At 41.2% G+C, this 21,240-nt stretch overlaps 1 protein-coding gene across 2 annotated transcripts in view; it reads left to right on the top strand.

The window, feature by feature from the left end:
* Positions 1-21,240, top strand: part of GDAP2 (ganglioside induced differentiation associated protein 2) — a 24,092-nt gene extending 2,852 nt beyond the window's left edge. For both annotated transcript variants that reach the window (XM_064722969.1, XM_064722979.1), the window contains 12 exons: positions 536-675; positions 4,565-4,718; positions 6,650-6,738; positions 8,657-8,733; positions 9,769-9,928; positions 11,424-11,574; positions 12,484-12,560; positions 13,200-13,276; positions 13,837-13,976; positions 14,585-14,639; positions 19,398-19,541; positions 20,464-21,240. In XM_064722969.1, the coding sequence (XP_064579039.1) occupies positions 536-675; positions 4,565-4,718; positions 6,650-6,738; positions 8,657-8,733; positions 9,769-9,928; positions 11,424-11,574; positions 12,484-12,560; positions 13,200-13,276; positions 13,837-13,976; positions 14,585-14,639; positions 19,398-19,541; positions 20,464-20,511 (1,312 nt within the window). In that variant the 3' untranslated portion in view covers positions 20,512-21,240. The remainder of the gene's footprint in view (positions 1-535; positions 676-4,564; positions 4,719-6,649; positions 6,739-8,656; positions 8,734-9,768; positions 9,929-11,423; positions 11,575-12,483; positions 12,561-13,199; positions 13,277-13,836; positions 13,977-14,584; positions 14,640-19,397; positions 19,542-20,463) is intronic.

Below are 21,240 nucleotides of genomic sequence, written 5' to 3'. Positions count from 1 at the left end.
GAGAACTTGTCCAGCTGCAGCCTCGCTCTAGACCCACAGTGGTCTGAGGAACAGCAGCTGTAAGGTGCCCTGGATAGTCTGTCTGCAAAAAAAAACAAAGAAGAAGTACATTGAAAAAGTTGTTGAAGTTTTGAAAGTAATATAACACAGGGACTGTCCTCTTATCCCCAAGAGAAAATATGAAAATATGTGGGTTTTTGGAAGTGTTGCACGCCATCAGTTTAACAAGCTGCTTTGCATGTGTGCTGCCTGAGCTGCCCTACATACAGCTACAACACTGCCTTCTCTACAAACATCCTCAGTTACTGCTGGGGCTGGGACTCTTTAGGGGCTGAGTTTTGCAAGCGATCTGTCTCCATCAGGGAGAGGCCAGAGCTGATTCGGCTTGGTGAGCACGTCAGGGTGCACTATGCTGTGTGGGCACTGGAGTCCTGTTAATGCCTTTCCTGGAACTTGGCATTTCTTGCTTGTCAGCACTGATTTGAGAATATCCTGCTCAGTTGTACATTCAGGCTGCAATGAACTGTTTCCTCAGGAAAGGAGATGTGGCGTTACTGAACTGCACGGCCATCGTAAACACCAGCAATGAGACTCTCACGGATAAGAACCCTGTGTCTGAAAGTATATTCATGCATGCTGGGCCTGACCTGAAGGATGAGCTCCAGAAGCTCAAAGGTAAGTGGCCAGAGACATTTTTATCTTATTGAAATCTCCTGTCCTTGCATAGTACAGAACATCAGGATTGGGGCACAAACAAAAAAGGTAGAGCTTTTCCCAGCCCCCAACAGCTGATATTAACATGAAAAAAATAGGGGAAACACCTGCCAGTCCAGTCTCTTTTTGCTGCTCACATTACAGATAATTGAAAGTCTGTGGCACATATTTGATTTTATGAGCCCTTACTTTGTGATACAGTAATTCCCATTGCTATCTGAAGCCACTTTGAGCAGTTAGCTTATCAGAGCTTTTGCTCAAGGGAGCAGTCTTGCACATCTTGAGATTTTATCCTGTTCAGTGTGTATACATAATGAAAGACAGAAACTGAAGTTCACCATTGAAGAAATTAAGTGGATTATGTCATGCACTTTGTGTATCCTCTTTCTTTCAGGATATTAATATACACACAGTCTTTCAGAAAGATATAATAATAATAGATGGATTGATAAAACACTGCATGTCTAAATAAAGTCTTTGTGACTTCTTAAGTTGGTTGGTTCATTTGTCTCTTGTGTACAACAAATGACTTTATTGGAAAGCTACAAGAGCAGCCTTAATGCAAGGCTGTTCTAGAAATGGATGAGGTTTGCCTAGAGTCTTTATTAACAGAGTTTATTGCTGATAATGGGAGATGAATACTCAGCCTTATTTTTCATCTAACAGGCACTGGGAATAAGTTTCCTTATTTTGGGTGTGATGAACAAAAGTTTATAGTTATCCAAGGTCACACAGAAGTCTAATATGGTTTACAGATTAAAATTCACATCTCTAGTGACTATGGTACTGAACTAAATTTTGAGGTCTCTGTGTGGTACTGCTCACTCTGGATAACAGCTTGGTCTCCCTACATAGTAACAAAATGAATATAGAAGAGCCTTATTTCTAATATAAACTCTCAGTAGCTTAAATTGCAATTGAATAGAAGTCCTGTTTCTATAAAATCATCCTTTGCTTGCTTTTTTTGAGTAACCTAGAAATTAAACAGAAGGAAGAGTAGCCATTTTATAACAGAGCAAAAATTCAGTGTGTGTTGTGGGTGGAAATTAAAATGCCATAGGTGCTCTAGAATAGTTAGAGACCCCACATTATACGCAAAACTCTTCTAAAATACACTTGGGTTTCTTGTGTGGACTGAGAGGTGGGAAGAGAGGGCCTGCATTTCAAGGAGTCCAAAGTCTGAGATCTGTCAGCTCTGTAGGGAGCTGTTGTGCTCAGCTTCTTTAATTCCCTTTTACCCTGCTGAGTTATGCGTAGTTTTGCATCTTCTACCAGAGTGAAAACACTGTGTCTTCTCCCTGTAATGCGTTCTGCAGGTTCACAACTCCCTATGAAGGCACTTTTCTTTTAATCTTGTGCCAAGAGCTTTATGGAAATCAGTTCTTCTGTGACACCCTACTGACATGTTGTGTGGGGGAGGAAAGAGAGGCTGGGTTAGATTTGGCATTTAAGCACCCATAGTGTGTTTGTCACAGTAGCAGAAGAGGAGGGAGAGCTTAGTTAAAAAATCAGTTTAGGATTCATTTGTCATCTCTGCTTCCTTTTTTGCCCTCTTTCCCACTTATCCTTGACATTTTTTCATTGGAGAATGTGCTGAAAAAGGGAAAATGCATGGTCTATGTTCTGAAGCTGTAAAATACGTTTTCAGTTAGGTCTCTCCTGCTTTATTCCTGCTGCTTGGTATATATTCACATTTCATAGATTCCATGAAAAATCATGACCTGAAAGCATGTGACATGCTGACTCTTCAAAGGCCTGTGCCTTCTTTAAGGCTCAGCTAACTTGTATGTTCCTGGGAGCACCATGAGTTTTGATTCACACAGAAATACTACAGCCAGGGGCAGGCTTGCAGATGAAGTGCTATTGATAGAAGCTGGCTTATCAACAAATACATGTTGCAGTCTCATAAAGACCTTTTGTGGCACTTACAGCTCTGGTGATGCTTTTTCTCTGCCACACACATGATGTAGACAATTCAGACTTTCCATTTTAAACTTGAGAAAGCTATTCTAAAAGCTGAAATCTTATCAGATAAAAAATAGGATCTTGACTTTGTTCCCAGTTTTGCCACAGACCTTGACTTATGCAGCTTCCCTCACCTTGTATCTTAAAATAAGAGTAATGACTACTGCACACTTTTATTTTATAAGTTGTATTGACATCTCCAGGCAGAATGCCTTGGGAAGTATGAAGTGTGATCTGAGTATAGCTAAAGGTTACCAATGCTACACCTGCTTCCCTGCATTTATTGGTTTCCCTACTGAATTCATGACTATTCCTCAATCAAACTTGCTTCATTGTTTTTTCACAAGTTTTTCCTTCAGGCCTTTGCTTGCTCCTCACTGGTTGTGAGGGGACTGCAGAGGAAGAAAAGTAACTTGATATCTGATACATTGTTTTGGGTTTGGCTTTCCTTTTTCCATATTGTGCTTATTTAATCACTCTCTTGAGCTTTCTTAGAGGCTGTGCAGGAATTCAGAAGAGAATGCTTAGTTTAAGTATGGTGTTTTCTTCCTTCTGATTAACCCAGAAGAAGCACAGTGGAGGTCTATAGAAGCTAATGATGTGATTTGTTGGATCAAAAATGTTACAAGATGCTGGCTTCAAGGCAGCAGTGTGGTTACCATTAAAAAGATACTCTTGAAGTTTTGGATGAGGAAGATTCTCAACCTGGAGTGTCTCTTCCCATAAAATACGTTTTCATGCATGTTGCTAGCTTGCCTGAGCACTCTGAGGAAAGAGTGGAGTGGGAGAGATGAACATTAACCTGTTCAGTGGGCAGCTTAAGCCAAGCTGCTGCAGCACTGCTGCCTGAGCACTGCCTGCAGCTGCTTCTTCTGGCTCATTCCCTGCTGTGGCCACCAGCAACCTAAAAAGCAATCAGGATGAGAGTTAATCCAAGGAAAATGCTGGTTTTCAGTCAGATCAGAAAGCTGGAGTGCAGCAGTACAAGCAGAAGGAAGCAGGTTGGAAACACTTGTCTTTGAGGGTAGGGAAAGAGAGAGGCTAGAAGTACTTCTTCAGCTGTCCAGACCTAGAGTGGACTAGATTTAGGTGAAGAAGGGAAAAGCAGACTTTTCTTCTGTGTGCTGAAGGAAAACTAGACTTCAAACACAGAATCGGTTCCTAGAGTATGTAACTGGAGGGTGCTGTGAATGGAACAATTAAATGGATTGCTTGAACTTCCTTTCCTTGAGAGACTAGACAACTGGTCTCTCCACAGAGTTTGGGCTGCATGAGGATCATATGTCTGCCTTATGGACATGAAGAAACATGCTAAACAAAGCAAGCTACCTCATTCTGAGAGCATAAATTAAACAAATGTATTATCTATTCAGTTAATAGCTTTGCCAACTGGTTTAGTTGATTAAGGAGACTTGTAGTCATTTTATCCAAAAATTGGTCTCTCCAAGCCAAGTTGTTAAATTCAGAAGGACTTTTTATTGCTAGCTGTGTGGTATACTTGTGCATCTGTTCTCTGCACATTACTAAATAATTTCTTCCCTTGATCTGTAAGTAGTGTAGTAAGCACTGCAATTAAGACAGAATTTCTAGCAATATCTCATTAGTCTTGTACACATAGTTTTAAAATTTAAAATTGAGAGGAATTTAAAATTAAAATTTTAAATTTAAATTTTAAAATTGAGAGGAACAAGCACAGTGCTCACTTGCTCAGCCTGACTGGGTGCTAAGCAGCTGGTATGAGTTCGGATGTTATCCTTAATGTTTGATCACTAGACCACTGACTTCTGTGTATGGGGTTGTCTGACTGGAGGAAGACAAGGGCTGGAACACTTGTGCCTTTCTTGCCATGGCATGTGCACTCACGCTGCTGTTCTGTTGGTGGCAGGCTGCAGGACAGGCGAGGCCAAGCTGACGAAGGGGTTTAACCTGGCAGCGCGTTTCATCATCCACACGGTGGGCCCCAAGTACAAGAGCCGGTACCGCACGGCGGCCGAGAGCTCCCTGTACAGCTGCTACCGCAACGTCCTGCAGCTCGCCAAGTAAGCACTGCGCTGCACTGCACAGCCCACACCGGGCTCCAGCTGGGACACACAGCCTGGAAACCCGGCTCTGCACAAAGATCTCACCTCTGAGAGCGTCTTCTCGTGTTTGCTGGGTCTGGTTAAGGAAATGAAAACAGGAGTGGCTTCACCGTGTGCTTCGTGCCTTTGGTTATCTCTGCTGTGGTGTATGTAAAGAAAATGCACAGAGAGATCTGAGCTGGTTCAAGCCTGAGACGGGGTAGCTGGATCTGTGCAGCATTCCATTCTTCAAAGGAGAAGCATTAATAATTGCTCTGGTTTCTGTTCTGGAGCTTGCTCCAGCAGCAGCTCCATGTGTGTCTGCAGCCATGGGGACACACCCACAGGCAGATCTGAGTGCTGTGTCTGTGTGTTTGGCTTCTCTGCCCTTGTACAACAGGCAGCTAAAATTCTGAGTTAGGTTATAAGGTTGCTTTTAAATCTACAGTTGCAGGAGCTAAGTTTGTAGATTTTTCCCCTTCTGTCTGCGGTATTTTCTACTTCCTCTTAACTAAGAGGGGTTTTCTTCCTATTTCTCTGTGGTCTGCTCTTCTCCTGTGACAGCTGTTGTAGTGGTAGCAGTCACAAAATACACCTGAGCAAGAGCAGTGTCAGAAAGCATACCTAACGATTTTTTAGGGCTGGGAAGATCAATTGTTCCAAGGTTGGACTTTGTGTTGCAGTGCAATAGTTCACAGGGGTCCCAAGATGAGGGAAGAGATGAGAATCCTGACTCCATGTTTCAGAAGGCTGATTTATTATTTTATGATATATATTATATTAAAAGAAAATGATACATTAAAACTATACTAAAAGAATAGAAGAAAGAATTTCATCAGAAGGCTTGCAAGGAATAGAAAAGAAAAGAATGATAATAAAATCTTGTGACTGACCAGAGAGTCTGAGATAGCTGGACTTGATTGGCCTTTAATTAAAAACAACCACATGAGACCAATCACAGATGCACCTGTTGCATTCCACAGCAGCAGGTAATTGTTTACATTTCGTTTCTGAGGTGCCTCAGCTTCTCAGGAGAAAAGATACTAATGAAAGGATTTTTCGTAAAATATGTCTGTGACCCAATAGTAACTGTTTCAAACTCAAGATTACAGCTATGATTTTTAGCATATGCCAGTTTTGTTCTGTGTCAGAAGTTACTAGCAAATTCAGGCCTGGATTAACATTTATCACAATGTTAAAAATTGTGATAAAATTCTTATACTGCTGCATGCTGAATGTCTTTCAGTCAATGTGTTTTCTAGAGTAACTTTTGATGTTTGTGAAATTGTCTACCATCTTTGAGCTTGCTCAAACTCCTTTGATTACTGTTTGCAACAGCTCTGCTTTACTCTTTTGAAAATATGGCTCGGTGCTGGAATCATCTTACTGGTCCTAAAGTGTGTGTCACTCCATTCTGATGGTTGTCTAATCATACTTAAGATGGAGTAAGCCACCTTGGCCTGTGTCCAGACCTCTAACAAAACAAAATCATTGGTCAGGTGAAGAAACGGGAGTGTGTATATATTGAAGAGCACCTTCATTTTCCCTCCTTCTCCTTACAGTCAGTCCTAAACAGGAACAAAAGTATTTTGAGCAAGGATTGCAGGGAGTTTGAGGGAAGAGCTTAATTCAGGATATGAGGAACTGTAGGAACAGCATAACTGAGGTGGAAGGAGAAATCTGAAAATGAGCACCAGAGGAACCAGTGGGGAATAATTAATGGTTCTCTCCTTCTCTGTTTAATGAGGCTGTGTGCATCTTGCCAGGGAAGAATCCTCCTGCAAAAACCTGAAAGAAGATTACTGCTGCTTACAGCCAGAAAAGAAATTAATGGTGCTCCCTACTGCCCTGAGAGTCTTCTGTTTGTAGCTGGCTGTCTATTCATTTGTTTCTCTTTTTCTGGATTCCAGGGAACAGGCAATGTGCTCCGTAGGATTTTGTGTCATTAATACTCTGAAAAGATGCTACCCCTTGGAGGATGCAACCCACATAGCACTGCGTAAGTGTGGTGGAAAACAGCATAAACTGGGTGGCAGCAGGTCACTTGCCTCTGACAGATTGCTCTTGAAATGGGGAAACCTTTTTTTAGGGGTCTGTGGTTCATTAGGGCCTGTAAAAAGGCAAGGCGTTCCATGGTTTATCAGAAAATGGAAGATAACAACAAATTATCCTTTTTCTCAGTGAAGATTCCTGGGATTTCATCAGTAAAGATCCATGGGAATCTGTTCTGGAACTTGTATTTTTCAGTGCATTAATTTATAACCTGGAAAAGATGCTAAACATGAGGTGAGAGAGTTTGCTGGTAATAAAAGTTTGTTCAGAAGAGCCAAGATGAGGCCTTACTGTTAAATACTTGTAGGCAGACTAGAGCAACAGTGAATTTCATCTGCTGTTTTAGTGTCATCAGCACATCCAAGTGTAAAGTGATATCCTTTCCCCACTGACCTGCTCCTACAGGCTTCTGCCTTCACATGCCAAATGATGGGCTGATTATAGGCAGCAAAACATTCAGATGATAATTCTTCCATGAAAACCACAGCTCAGAGAAGCTCAAAACAGCAAGCTGAGTAAGACACAACAAAATTAAGAATGTTTTGCAATCAATCAGTGCTTTGCTCACCCTTTAAAGTGGCAGAGTCAAAAATAATACAGTAGACAGAAACGTTTAGGAGGTCAACAAGAATAGAAAAAAGCAAGAAATAGTGAAATGAGCTCAAGACTTTTTCAGACTGGAATGTACCTGACTTGAGGGGAGTGTGATAAATGTCTGTAAACTCATGAGTGGCATGGGAATGGTGAAAAGAATCAGCTGTTCACTGTCTCCCAGAGTAAGAACCATCAAACGATGCCAGTTCAGAACAAACAAGGGGAAATGGTTCTTATGCTTGTTATTTGTTTTAAGGAAATTTTCTTACTAAGAAGCATTGCTAAAACTTTTCAAATTGCCTTGCATTCGAGAGGAAGCTGTATTAAAGAAAAAATGAGGATCACTGAAAACAAATCAGAAAACATCCTAGGCTGAAAATATAGAAAAATGCTCAAACAAGAATATTATATACTCTTGTATATACTGGTTCCTACTTTCCCCCATCTCTTCTGGCTTTTTCACATGTTCAGATGCATTCAGAACTGTTTGCTGTGAAACTGCACAACTCATTTGTTGCGTGAATTAATGTCACAGGTCAACACGATTACACAGGAATTTGTGTAGAGTAGTACACAGGAAGTATTTGAAAATAGCTCCTTTTTTCCTCTCTGCTGTTTCTTGAACTCCCAAAAAAACATTCTCTATAGATAACTTCTTTTATTGCTATCTTCTGTTGTCTCTGTAAGTCTGTGTGATAATTGATAAAATACTCCCGTACCAAGGAATTTGTTTGGACACTTTCTCTCATGATTTACAAATAGAAATTTTATATATTTTTGGCATAGCTGACCCCAGAGGTTTTGTGTTGCTGACCCTGCCTTGAACCAGCTTCTGCTGTAGCTTCCTTATATTGCTTTGCTGATAACTTTAGGCACAGTGGCTTGTTTTAAGAATGCCTGGTTTTAGCAGTTTGCACAGGACTCCAAAGGAAGGATTTGGCTTGATTTTTCAAGGCCATTGAACCACATTTCACAGTCTAAGGAGTGCCTAGTAAGCTAAATTGAGAGAGATTCATTCTGTATTTGTGTGTCTCTCTAAAGTCAGCATCAGGAGAGAGTGGAGATGGAACTTCCAATATGGCAAGCCACCCATTTGGTTTGTTAAATGACCACTTAATCCACTCCATTGCCTACAGCCTATGGAGCTGTTTAGTATGAGCAGAGATGTATGAGATGTATCTCTTGTCTACACTGTGAGTTCTTCACTTGTAGCTCTGTGTGTAGATTTCTCCTTCTGTTTTGCTAACTACCTTTAATCTGCTTCCTTGCAGGCACAGTTAGGAGGTTTCTGGAGGTTCATGGAGAGACTCTGGAGAAGGTGGTGTTTGCTGTCTCTGAGCTTGAAGAGGTATCTTGGCATTCATTCCACCAAAATTCCTGGGCATGATTGATCTTCTCTGCAGCAGTAAAGCTGGATTTGGATTTCCTTCAGATCACACAGACTTTTGGTCTTGCAGCATCCTTTTGCCTCCTTCTTAGCATAGCTTCTTTTCCAGAACTGTTCATGCTCTTAGCAGTCACTATGGACTCTTGAGAATCTTTCTGCTTCTGGTTTCTGAGCTTGCTGAGCTGTGAGCAGGGAGGTGATAGCATGCAGTTGTACTGGATGTTATCTGTTAGCCAGAAAGGAAATTTCTCACAGAAAACTTTGTCCTTACACAAAGATGTGCTTGAAGAGGGCCATTTCAGCATCCCTACAGATCACCTATAAAGATCTGAAGCACTGCTGGCTTGTTGGAATAGCAAACTTAACATTTAATGATCTGTGTTCTGAGAGATGCAGTCTGAATATTGACTTTCCTTGTACATCAAACTTGTTTCTGAGCAGAACACTCATGCTGTGCTCAGGTTCTATGGCATATGGATAAGGAAAATAACTTAATTCATTGGGGGTCATAAAACTGCTGATCAGTTGAGAGAACCCCATGAAGTAATACATTCTGTAGAGATTTTCACTATTTTCCTTCATGTGGGGGGGGATTTTGTTGTTTGGCTGGTGCTTTTTCTTTTCTCCCAGGCAGATCACTAAAGGTGGTCTACATAGTGGTACATTTTAGCATAAGCAACATTTGCTCAAAAATCTGTTGTCTGTGCATATTTTAACTTCATTACAAAGCTAAAGTATCTGCAATCTACCTGAATTCGTGCAAGTTTTAGCAAAGTCCTCTCAAAGTCATTTGCCAGTGTGGCAAAAAACCCAAAAAGTTAGCCTTTATCAAGATTACCTGATAAAGTACTCCCAGCTCAGGGCCCAAATTAAACATTGAGGGAGGCAGTGCTTTGCCTCCAAGCTGCTGACAAGTTCCCTGCTACAAAGGCAGACACCATTTAAGCAAGAGCACAGATGTGTGATAGACCCTTCATGCATTTTTGTTATTTGTAGGCCACTTACCAGAAGTTGCTGCCTCTGTACTTTCCGAGATCATTGGAAGAAGAGGTGCAGTCCCTGCCTTACCTCCCTGCAGACATTGGCAATGCAGAAGGGGAGCCAGTAGTGCCGGAGAGGCAGATCAGGATCACTGAAAAGCCAGGTGTTCCAGATGGTGAGTGTGGAGCTGGACTTGGGAATAAGTGTCTCTCTGGGAAAGTCAGTGGGAAAAACAGAAAAGAAGGAGAGAAATGTTTTCCTACCTCAATTCATCTAAGTCAGGTTACAATGATTCCAGTTCTCAAGCTGCCTCGTTGGCTTCTTGTGTTCCCCAGCAACAGCTGCAGCAGAGCTGTTCTGTCTTTTCCTTTCTTGATGGAACAGGTGGGGGGGTTCATTCCCTTTGTAAATTTTTCCCAAAGTTATTAGGAACTTTGAAGGTGTTCTTGCAGAATCTTGTGCAGCCCCTAATTGAAAAAGGTATTATGATTAGTGATCTGTCTTGTGTATTAGCCAAGTGTCATGTATTAGCAAGTGTTGTCTCAAATGATACAATTGTATTGATACAGCAGGGATACAGTGCATCCAACTAGTAAATGGGCAATGAAAACTAGCAGAAACTCCCTAAAACATACAAAATAACTAGAGGAACTCAGAGAACAGTACTTGGAGGTGGCTATCAAAATTCAGTGAAAGTCTGTTTGTAAAGAGGTTGCCCAGATGTCAGGGTGGAGGTGAGATACGTGTAGCAGAACAATTTAATATATTAACTGACAGACACATTCTGCCTTACTTGTTGAGCAGTGATGTGCAAGTTTTACAGCCTTAAACCATCCAAAGCAGATAACTGGGAATTAATTTCAATTTTCTGCTTTTGCATAGCCATTTGGGATATGAATATTTGATATTTGCTGCTATGGCTGTTCAGTGTGAGGTATTCAACCACTAGCTAATAAAATTTGTAAAATTACTGGATTTGCATAGTTGTATAGAGGAGTCCTGCACTCTTGTTCCATTGCTACTATAGCATGTAATGCTAAAAGGGGAAGCTCAGTTCCTGTCTAGATTGCCCAGAGAGACAATGCTAGAAGTCTTAGCAACATGCCTGGGTGACATCAATTCAGTGGAGCATTCTGGTATTGTCACCAGGAATTGAGCCTGTGCTCTTCTATTTCATCACCCAATTGTGTTGTAAACAATACTATAAAAATAGCCACACTCAGATCACTACAGCATTTGTTCAAGAAGTGTCAGTGATACAAGAAGTGGGCCCTTTCTACAGTACAGCTTCTAAATCAAATAAAGCTGCAGCACCTCTGCTTCTGCATGTTAATTTTTCCCCTTTTGACAAGTAGGATGACTGTAAAGCTGAAGCACTCTCTCCAGACCTTTTTTTGGGAGAGTAAGTCCTTTGTTATGCACTGATGACTAGGACTTCCCAATTAGTTTCCAGGCAAACCAACACTTTAAGGGAGTGGTTCTCAATCACTGCTGTGATCTGCCAGTGGTACTGGTGAGGTGTCAGAGCCACATCAGGTACCTCGGGGGCTTTGTGTTAGTCTGTAGCACGATGACTGTGCTGTTTCACTGGGACATGTACCAATTCATCAGCAGCATTGTTGTCCTGTGCACAGCCCTAACATTTGATGCCATCTTTATTTCCACTGCAGATGCTTCAGATGAAGAGGGTCTGGAGGCAGATCTGTCTTTCATTGGGTCCCATGCTTTTGCCCGCATGGAGGGGGACGTTGATAAACAGAGGCGCCTCATCCTTCAGGGACAGTTGTCAGAGGCAGCACTGCAGAAACAGCACCAGAGGAAGTGAGAATTACTTGTTCATGTGAATATTTGTGTTAGTTAGGACCAACCCTTATGAATGATAGCTTTGTTATCTGCAAAGCCTCATCTTCCAGCAAGCAAATACAGGTAAAGCCTGGTGTCACCCTGGATTGATGTAGTAGCCTCTTTGGCCTGAAGGGAGAAGGGATGGGGCAGTAGGAGAAAGAGGGAAGCTTGTGATGAACCCTTTAGCACACCTAATGCATCCAGCCAGCTGCCTTACCTGTTTGCCACAAGATGTCACTGTTTTGTCACCACTTTTAGTAGTGGGATCATCTGCTTTTGATATTGCCCACTTGTTCCTGAGGCTCTGTGTAGATAGCAAAACACTTTTCTTCCATTTGATAAATAAAAGAAGGCTCAGGCTTTCTCCCCCTTCCTGCCCTGGTAACCCTAATGGGCATGATCACTTCTCTAGAAGGTAATTCCATGCTGGACACCTCTCAGGGCTCAGTGTTGGCTTGTTTTGTCAGATGAGGCACTAAGTTGTTCATGAAACTGGTTGCTGCATAGTTGTTCAACATCTAGGCTTCTAAAGGAAATTTTTCTTTTTTCCCTGTCTTTTAAATACTGACATATTTAAATGGAAAAACCTCTAAGATATTTTCAGCCCAAATGCAATGCCTCTGCAGTTACTAGTTGATATATATTAATATGTATTAATTGCCCAAGTGAAAATCATTAGGTGTGTAACTAAGACACTAAATTTTATTCTTTACCACTTCTTTCTTTAAAAACTTCATAGTTGCTCCATAGGTCAGAAAACAGCAACATCAGAGAGGGCTCAGTCAGAAAAACCTTGTTTGTCCTTCCCTTCCCATATACCTCTTCAGGCTTATACTGCTAATCCGAAGGGGGATTAGATCTGACCAGATGTTTTTGACTTTCTAGTTATAATCGCTGGCTGTGTCAGGCAAGAGCTGAAGACCTCTCTGACATTGCTTCTCTTAAAGCTTTGTACCAGACAGGTAAGTTTGGGGTACTGATGACTGACCTATGTTGGCTTAAAGTAAAAATATTTTCTTTGGACTTGCCTATACAATAGGTCATGCTGGAAGCATAGCTGTGTTTCTGGAGAGAATCTGTTCAGCACTTTGGCTATCTCTTAGGCCTCATGAAAATCCAGAGCTTACCTCTATCTTTGTGTAAATACCAAGGTTGTGTGATACCTTCTGCCCAGTAGCTGCAAATTTCAATTCTTTTGTTTGCCTTAGACAAGGCTCTGTGAGCTGCAGGAGGTCCATGAGGCATGCTCTGGGAATCTGTGCATTGGAGTTCAGAGCCTGGTTTCTACGAAACATTTTGCTTTGGTGGTAGAATTGCAAGTGAAGTGAGCATAAAAACCATGTTATTATTTGATATTTAGGTAAATATAGAGTACACAGGCAACATAAAATTGCAGTCCTTAAATTTCTCAGATACATGGGGTTTTTGATCAGAATAGGTACTGGTATAGTGAGAGCAGTAACTAAGCATATTTACTCTGCTGGAAACCAGATGCAGTGCAAAAGTTGTGAGCTGAGGCTCTTTCTCCCTGGTTTGAAAGGGCCCAGCTACAAAACCTGGCATGGCTGAGAGAAGTTGAGACATCTTTATTTCTTTTGTAGGTGTAGATAACTGTGGCCGCACTGTGATGGTGGTGGTTGGAAGGAATATCCCTGTGACATTGATAGACATGGAAAAGGTAAGGCTCTGTAAAACTAGAGTTGTGTAGGTTACATATGAATGTTTTGGATGGAAAAGTCTGATTATAAGGGTAATTCAGCTTTAATACTAGAAACATCATTTGTTGGACTTAAGATGTTAACTAGAAAGTATTTTTATAGGCAGATGAAAATGTCTTACAGAGCTATGTGTGCATTGGGCTGGCATATTTCAATGAGGCTATTTTTAGAAAAAACAGGGCTAGTATGGACTTCTTTTTTTTCCTCAAGAAGAAGGAGAGTTACCATGCTTCTATAACTGCCAAGATGTGAAGAGTGAAACGTAATGAGTTAAATGTAGTTTTTCAGGGAAATAGCAAGAATGTATCTCCATCTCTGAGGTCAGACAGACAAAAGACATCCAAGTTAATACAGTCACGTTGAAGACTTGGAATGTTGGCCCTGCTTTTGTAGCTGAAATGCAATGCTATCCAGCCTCATGGTTTCTGATTTTTAGATGAAATAAGGGAAGTATATTAAGTTGTAGTGCAACTGTGAAAGAGTTCTTTGCAAATATGAATTTTGTTTCTTTCTGCCTCAGGCTCTTCTGTATTTCATCCATGTCATGGATCATATTGCAGTGAAGGAATATGTCTTGGTGTACTTCCATACACTCACAAATGATTACAATCAACTAGACTCGAACTTCCTGAAGAAACTCTATGATGTTGTTGATGCCAAGTGAGTGTCAATAGGAAAAGAACATGTTCCAGTCTTCCTCTGTGCTATGCAAATATTTGTTATTCCCTGTATCTGATTTCCCATTGATTTCTGAGGGATTTTGGCTGGGACAAAGACCTAAATAACTAACAAAGGCAAGAAGAAGGAAGGGGTGTTTTCTTTCCTTTTCAAGTCCATCTTTTTAACCAGAAGTTCTGTCCTCTGCAGTCTCCCTCTGGGGCTGCTAGGGAGGCACTCTGGGTGTTTTGTCTGTCACAATCCAGAGCTGGAGCTTTTGGAGCCTGGCTTGTTAAAGTGTGTTGCTGATTGTGAGAGGAGAGGTTTGGGTAACAGTGGCAGTCAAAATTTGTCCTTAACTTTCTTTCACTTCCTACTTGAAAGACTGAAGGCTGTGATGTCTTTAACTGAAAAATAACCATTCTGCTTTTTTTTTAAATTTTTCTTTTCCCTTTACATTTACTTTCTGGTGTCTGCCCTTACATTAGATCTAACTTTATAAAATTACATCACAGGCACTTAAGAAAAACGGTCTCTTTTGACAATTAGTTTGTGTAGATGACTTTAGTTAGAATTCACTTTTAAATATTTCTTTTCTTTCTCTAAACCAGGTACAAGAGGAACTTGAAGGCATTGTATTTTGTCCACCCAACATTTCGTTCAAAGGTAAGGTAAATCTTCCAAAAGAAAAATGTATCTTGCATGTTGGTGGAGTAGCACTTAAGCCTGTAGCATGAAGAACATGGAGATGTACAGAAGATTCCCAAAATTAGACAGTATCTTCTGGATCCACTGTTAGAACTTGAAATTCATCCCATCTTTGGTCTAGCTGCAGTCTTCCAGCCTTTGTGATAGCTGAACCCCAGTGCTGTGCATGCTGTCTGTGCCCTGGTTCTTGTGTGCTCTCACCAGAGAGAGGTGGAAGCTTTGAATCATGTCTCTTCAAAAGGGAAACATCTTGTCATTTTTCCTGCTGGCAGGGTCACAAACCATGACCAAACACTCAGGGAATTCTTTTCTGTGTGGTTCATCTCCTGGCTGTTTCACCTTTTCTTTCAGCACAAGAGGTACCATGTGTGTCCTGTGTGTCAATTCAGAGCTGCCCTGGGAGGGGCAGAGAGCAGTCCCAGGCAGCAGTGTTGGGATTAGTCAGGGTTACAGTGGAGAGCAGAAAAGAAAGGTGGGAAGAATGCCTTTCATGTGTAGGAGTGCAGAAAAAATCCTGTTAATCCATCAGGAGACAAAAAAACTGAACTTGTCAGGCACTAAGTTATTACCCTTGGCTGGGATCTGTGTGGGGCAACAGAAGGTGGAGCTGGTTCCCTTCTGGACCTCACATCCACTACTCCTAGTGCAGCAGTATGACTACTTCAGATTAACTAAGTGGCAGCAGCAGCCCTTCCTAGAATTTTTGTTTGTCCAATTAAAACAGAAATCTGATCCTCCATGTTCACATCAGATTAACCTCTGTGTTTATTCTGCTTTTTGCTGACATTAATCAAATTTGAGAAAATTATATGCCTGGAAAAACACATCTGTTTGCACATGTTCAGCAAGAATTTCTTTGACTGCTCAATTTCCAAAGAGCCTTTTTTTTTTTTTGCCTGTGCACAGCTGGGACACCATGACACTTGGAGCTTCCTTGTTTTTATGGAGATAAGACTGAGGCATCCCAGCAGTGTAGGTTCCATTTTCTGTTAGGTTATTTGTTACTCTCACAGGATAAAGATCAGAGGTCTGTGTCCTAGAATTAGACCTTCCAGCTCTGATGCTCATAAAAATGTAGGAGCTGGCACAGAACATTACTAAGGTCACAGAGTTGAGTGGAAAAGCTGAAGCTAGGAAGTACTAGTGTTTTGGATTCTCAGCAGCGCTTCAACCCCCTTCTCTCTTCCCATGCCTTTCTATTTAGTTGACAAATGTTTTTCTTGTTGTTGGAGGATGACAGCTCATCCTCATGGTGTCTGTTGCCATCTTGTCTGTCCCTTTGGAAACTGCAGTAGGACTCAACAGATCTGTAGGCAAAACAGATGGTTGGTGGGAAGCAGGGAGGGTGAGAGACACAGAGTTCTCTAACTTGCTGGAAATAGTATTGGTTTGTATCCTATTCTGGCAGCACAGCTGGAGGCAAAAGAGAATGTGTCTCCATGTCTTTCTGACAGTCTTTTCTATAACTGGAAGGCAAGCAGGATTGCTTCTGACTCTTGCATGGACCATCAGCTTATGCAACATGATGGGGAATATGCAGCAGAAAGCATGGTGAAGAAGATGGCTGCTAAGAGGGAATGATTTTTCACTCCTCCTTTGGCTCTTTCAGGACTCTTGTCCCCATTGAAGATTGCTAGCTCAAAAGCTTCAAATTTTTTCCAAAATGTTTGGCACATTCATCTTCCTATTTGGATCACTTACTTACTTCCTTCCTTTCCTAGAAGTAGTAGGAAATATCCCATGCCTCAGATTCAGGAGGAAGTTTTGTACATTCATGTGACCTCCCAAACACATCACCCTCACACACAGATCTTAAATGTCTGGTATAAATTGTCCCTTTCACAGCAGGGCTGAATCCTGGCACAGTGGATGGCTGCCATCTGTTAGAGTCACTTCTGCTGATTTATGGGCTAAAAGGGATCAAAAGGCTTTTCATCATGTCTTCTGGAAAATCATGTCCTTAGAAAACCAGCAGAGTTCTCCATGTACTTTATGGTGCCAGCAATGATTCTTTGTTTGGTTTCTAGGTGTGAACCTGTTGTAAACTGTGTGGTTCTGAGGGTAATGGCCTGTCCAGAATACATGGAGAGAAGGTTCAGCAGTTGTCCTAAAGCACAGAGTAAATGAAGCAGAGTGAGCCACTGTGCACACATTTTTGTACAGTGCTCCTGCCTTTCCTCGTGCTCTGAGTGTTCCTGTGATCTGTGAAATGGAGCTGTGCTTGTCATGAAATCACAGCATAAATGTCAGCAATTTTGTAGGTTGGAGTGGCTCTTGCTGCATGGGCACTTTGCTGCCAGGCCTCAGATCAAGGCACCCATGAAGTGCCATCACAAGTTCCTTTGTACTCGTGCATGCCAAGTTCCTCCTGCTTGGTTTTGATAAAGCTGCTGATAGACAAATAAAAGGCTTTTGGAGGCATTTTTATGTGAATCCTCTCAGCTCCCCTCTTCTGAGAGCTCTCCAAATAAACTTTTTCAGAGCTTGCATTCTGAACTGAACTATAAATGGCTGGATCTGAAACAGTCTCACCCAGAGTAATTCTGTTTTCATTATTGGCTGTGAATCAAGAATGTTTCACAGCTGAAACATACCCAAAGACTCAAATTAGATACTCATAATCATCACACTCTTTGTATTTATCATGAACAATTTTTGGTTTGTTTTTCTGTAACAGTCCTAAAAGCAGTTTCTTGAGATCAGATGCTAGTGGAAAGGCTGCTGCAAATCACTTAGGTTTTCTCTACACAAGCTCCTTCCAATTGGAATAAAATTTCCCAGATTTTAGTAAATTTCTCTTTGAGGTATGCCCACATTATGAGATTAGAGACACAGCTAATCTATGTTGTTGGTTTTTTGTGGAAGACACCTCGAACATTTAACTGTGGGTTTATAGCTTGGCAGAGTGACTTTTATTTGGATTCAGAATATCAGAACAAGAAAAATGAAGAGAGACCTCAGCACATGTCTAGATTTTTTACTTTCTTTGGCTGCTCTGGTATGACTTCCTCTACTTTCAGTGCATTAAAAGTTTAATTTAATTTAAAGTTCCATGTCCTGTTACCAGTAAGAAAATAGAGCTGCTCTTGTATTACTGTTTCTATAACCTGTGATTATCAAGAATAGGGGTAATAGAAAAATTCTCCAGAAATATTTCTGCCCCTCTTCCTTCTCTCTGTGCTCCTGGGTAATGCCAAGCTGCAGTGGCTTGTATAGTGACAGGAAGGAGGGGAAAAAGAAAACACACTTTGCCCAACAGCAGTTTTTGTGATGGCAGCAAAAATATCCCCTATTAGGATTTTATACATTAAACATCCATAGCAGTTATGTTTAATGAGTGTCATTCATAACACACCTTGAAATCCATGCTACTTTGGTGCAAGATTGAGAAGGTATTTTTCATTCATTAATCTCTCACTTAGTGTCACTCATAAGAGGTCTTGTTAGAACAATAATGGATGCCAGTAAAATCTGTCTCCCTGCTTTCTGCTAACATAAATCTCTAATTTTTCCCTTAAACTAATTAATTTATTCCAAATGTTCTGTCGCGTTCTTTACCTCCTTTTCTCTTTTTCATTGTTCCTTTCTCATTAAAATAAGCTGTTCTGAGGAGACAGCACAGTAATTCCAGGACAGTTTTTAGGAATTTACTTTCTCTTTAATGTTGTATTCAGACAGATCATTTTTATTGACTTAATCTTAGAGTTTATTTTAAACTCTTGCTTTCCTCAAGGCTTTTCTTGCAGTGTTGCTTCTTTTTTGTTAACTTCCTGCAGTCAAAGCAAAATTATCAAACAGAATGACAGGATGGTCAAGGTTGGAAAGGACCCTGGAGGTCATCTGCTCTGACCTCTGGCTGAAGAAGAGTCAGGAAGATCTGGTTGCTCAGGACCATGTGATTGATCCCTACTATGAGCATTTGTGACCTGTAGAACAGGTGTTTTCTTTTCCTTCAGTCTTCCAGGAAAAGAATAGGAAAGAAATGAACAATAAGTAATACAATACTTAATTTTAGAGAAGGTGGATTGAAAACCTAAAGCTTGTGGACTCAATAAGCAGGGTTAGATTGATGTCTTACTGGTCTCAAAAACAAAAATTCCCTTTCATGTTTGTACCCAAAACAGAGGTGTGACTATTTAAAGTAAAATCTTGTAGAATAAGTTGATAGGTTTATTCTTGTAGAGTTAAATTAATAAGACTTTGATAAAAAGGGTAGTAAAACAAAAGTTCACTCGGATGACCCAAAGCAGGAGGGAGATTTCAGTACAATCTTTGAAAAGCCGAAAGTCTCCCTTTCTCTCGCTCTAACTGGCCTTTCTTTCAAGTGAAGACTTGAATGTAAAGGATTGAAAATGCTTCTGACAGACTCAAGTAGGTAATTTTCTGAACTGGCTGAGCTTGGAGTGAAAACATGCCACTATAATGATGTGGTTTTGTGGAAAAATAGCAGAATAGCTGTCACTCTAAGACTGGAAAAAGGGACCTTAAGCTGACATTTGGGGAGGAGTGAGTGTAGAGTCAGAAAACACCAGCTTGAAGCTCTCAAGACACTGTTTGCCAGCAGTTGGTGGTGCATATTTCCTGATCTTGTGTTATGGCAATGATTTTAGTGTTTCAAGTTCAACTCAAGCCTGTTTCATTTTGGAGTATTACATTGAACTTGAAGGTTTTGAAGCAGCACCTTGTTAATTGGTTTTTGTGGGGTTTTATTTTCAGGTCTCAGCATGGTTTTTCACAACCTTTACAGTCTCAGGGCTAAAGGACAAACTCCACTATGTGGAAAGCCTTCAGCAGTTGTTCACAGCCATACCCCCAGAACAGATTGACCTTCCCCCTTTCGTGCTCGAGTACGATGCCAGGGTAAGTGACTGCCTGTGGCCGCCATGAGTCTCTGCCCTAAGAGCAGCTCTTGTGCTGCTCCCATTCTGCTCTGCAAGTCCTTAAGGGCACTGACTTCCACACCTTAAGTACGGGGAGAAGGAAGAGGGAAGGTTTCTGGAGAGTCTGTGTTGTTCTGTGAGTAATGATTCCCTGAATTTTTTGTCTACATCATCCCAAGCAGAGGGCTTGGCTGGGAAGGAGGGCTGCTTTCCCATTAGAGCAGTCTCCTATTGCATAAAAGGCAGCCTGTCCTTCTTCAGCCAAGATCTGTAACATAACACACTAACAGCCTGTGGACAAGATAAAATTTGTGTTAGCTGCTGCACACCTTATACTGACTGGAAAAAGAAATGGTAGCTGTGTTTTGTCTTCCCTGCCCCACATACTAACAAAGCATTCAGGAAAAGTAAAAAAAAAAAACAAAAACAGCAGGGAAAAATGGAACAGTAGAAAAGTGTCCTGCCTTTGTATAGGACTTTCTTCCTCTTCCTTTCTGCACCTCAGGTCTCTAACCAAATGGTGGCATGAATGTGGCTTGCATTGGCAAAATCCTTCCCAAGACTATGTGGTGAAACTCCAAAGGAGTAGCCAGAGCTGTGTGTCTGCATTAGTAGCTGTGTCTGAGTCACTGGTTGTGCCAACATCTGTGGCTTCCTGGTGTCACAGCTTTGGCTTAATGGCAAAAGTTTAACTTGCACTTCCTGCTTATGCTTAAAACACAGGCAAAAACAAGTTTTCTTGTTCAGCAGCACAGTCCCCTCCTGGGTGAGTTGTGGCACTCACTATACCCAGGGAAAACAAAACCTAATATCTAATTATTTCTGCCTCTGTGGCACTGTCACTGCACCAAGGTGTATTGGAGAAGACTTCTGTTCAACTGCTTGTTCTGTTCTCATTGCAGGAAAATGGGCCTTACTATTCCTCTTATCCTCCATCCCCTGACTTGTGATCTGCAGTCCTGTGATGCTGCCAGTTCCCCATGGATCCAATTACCTGATGCCTGCCAAAACCTGTGCATTTACCCATGTACAGAATTCAGAGAGAGGGTTTTCCTCCCCCAGCTCTGGTATTTTTTTACTGATGAGATATTTTCAAGCACTCAAGCAATCAGAGAACTTTATGCCACTGTGAACTGTACGACTATTTCAAATATATTTATCCAATGGAAAAGCTGATTTAAAGATCACTAGATGCATTTGTTTGTTTGTTTTGTTGTTATTGCTGCTGTTATGTTATTGTTGTTTTTTGAAGCTGTTACATTATTTTTCTGAAGAGACTTTCTCTTTTCTGGGAAATCCATCAAAAGCACTTGATCATATTTTTAACTATTCCTATTTTCCAGCTCTGTTTGTAATACCCATTTCTGACTGGTCTGTACAAGTATTGTGTAGTACCAGCCTGACACATCGCTCATCATATGGTCTGTGTTTCACATCTGATTACTTTCCCTTTCTGTTAGTACTGATTACTTTAGTCTTGACCCAGCAAAACTATCTGGAATTGGGAATGCCATGTCTGCAGGCTGACAGAGCACTACAGCCAAGCCAACATTACTCCAGGATTTAGTCCCACAAACTGCTAGGAGCCTTGAAAAAGTCCCTGTCAGTTTTCATTGGATGATGTGAAGGACCATGTCAGGATGCCACTACCCTCCCAGTAAGAATAAAACTGAAAAGCA

This window comes from Zonotrichia leucophrys, chromosome 1 (genome assembly GCF_028769735.1).
Source record: "Zonotrichia leucophrys gambelii isolate GWCS_2022_RI chromosome 1, RI_Zleu_2.0, whole genome shotgun sequence".
NCBI lineage: Eukaryota > Metazoa > Chordata > Aves > Passeriformes > Passerellidae > Zonotrichia > Zonotrichia leucophrys.
This window is presented reverse-complemented; position numbering and strand designations above follow the sequence as displayed.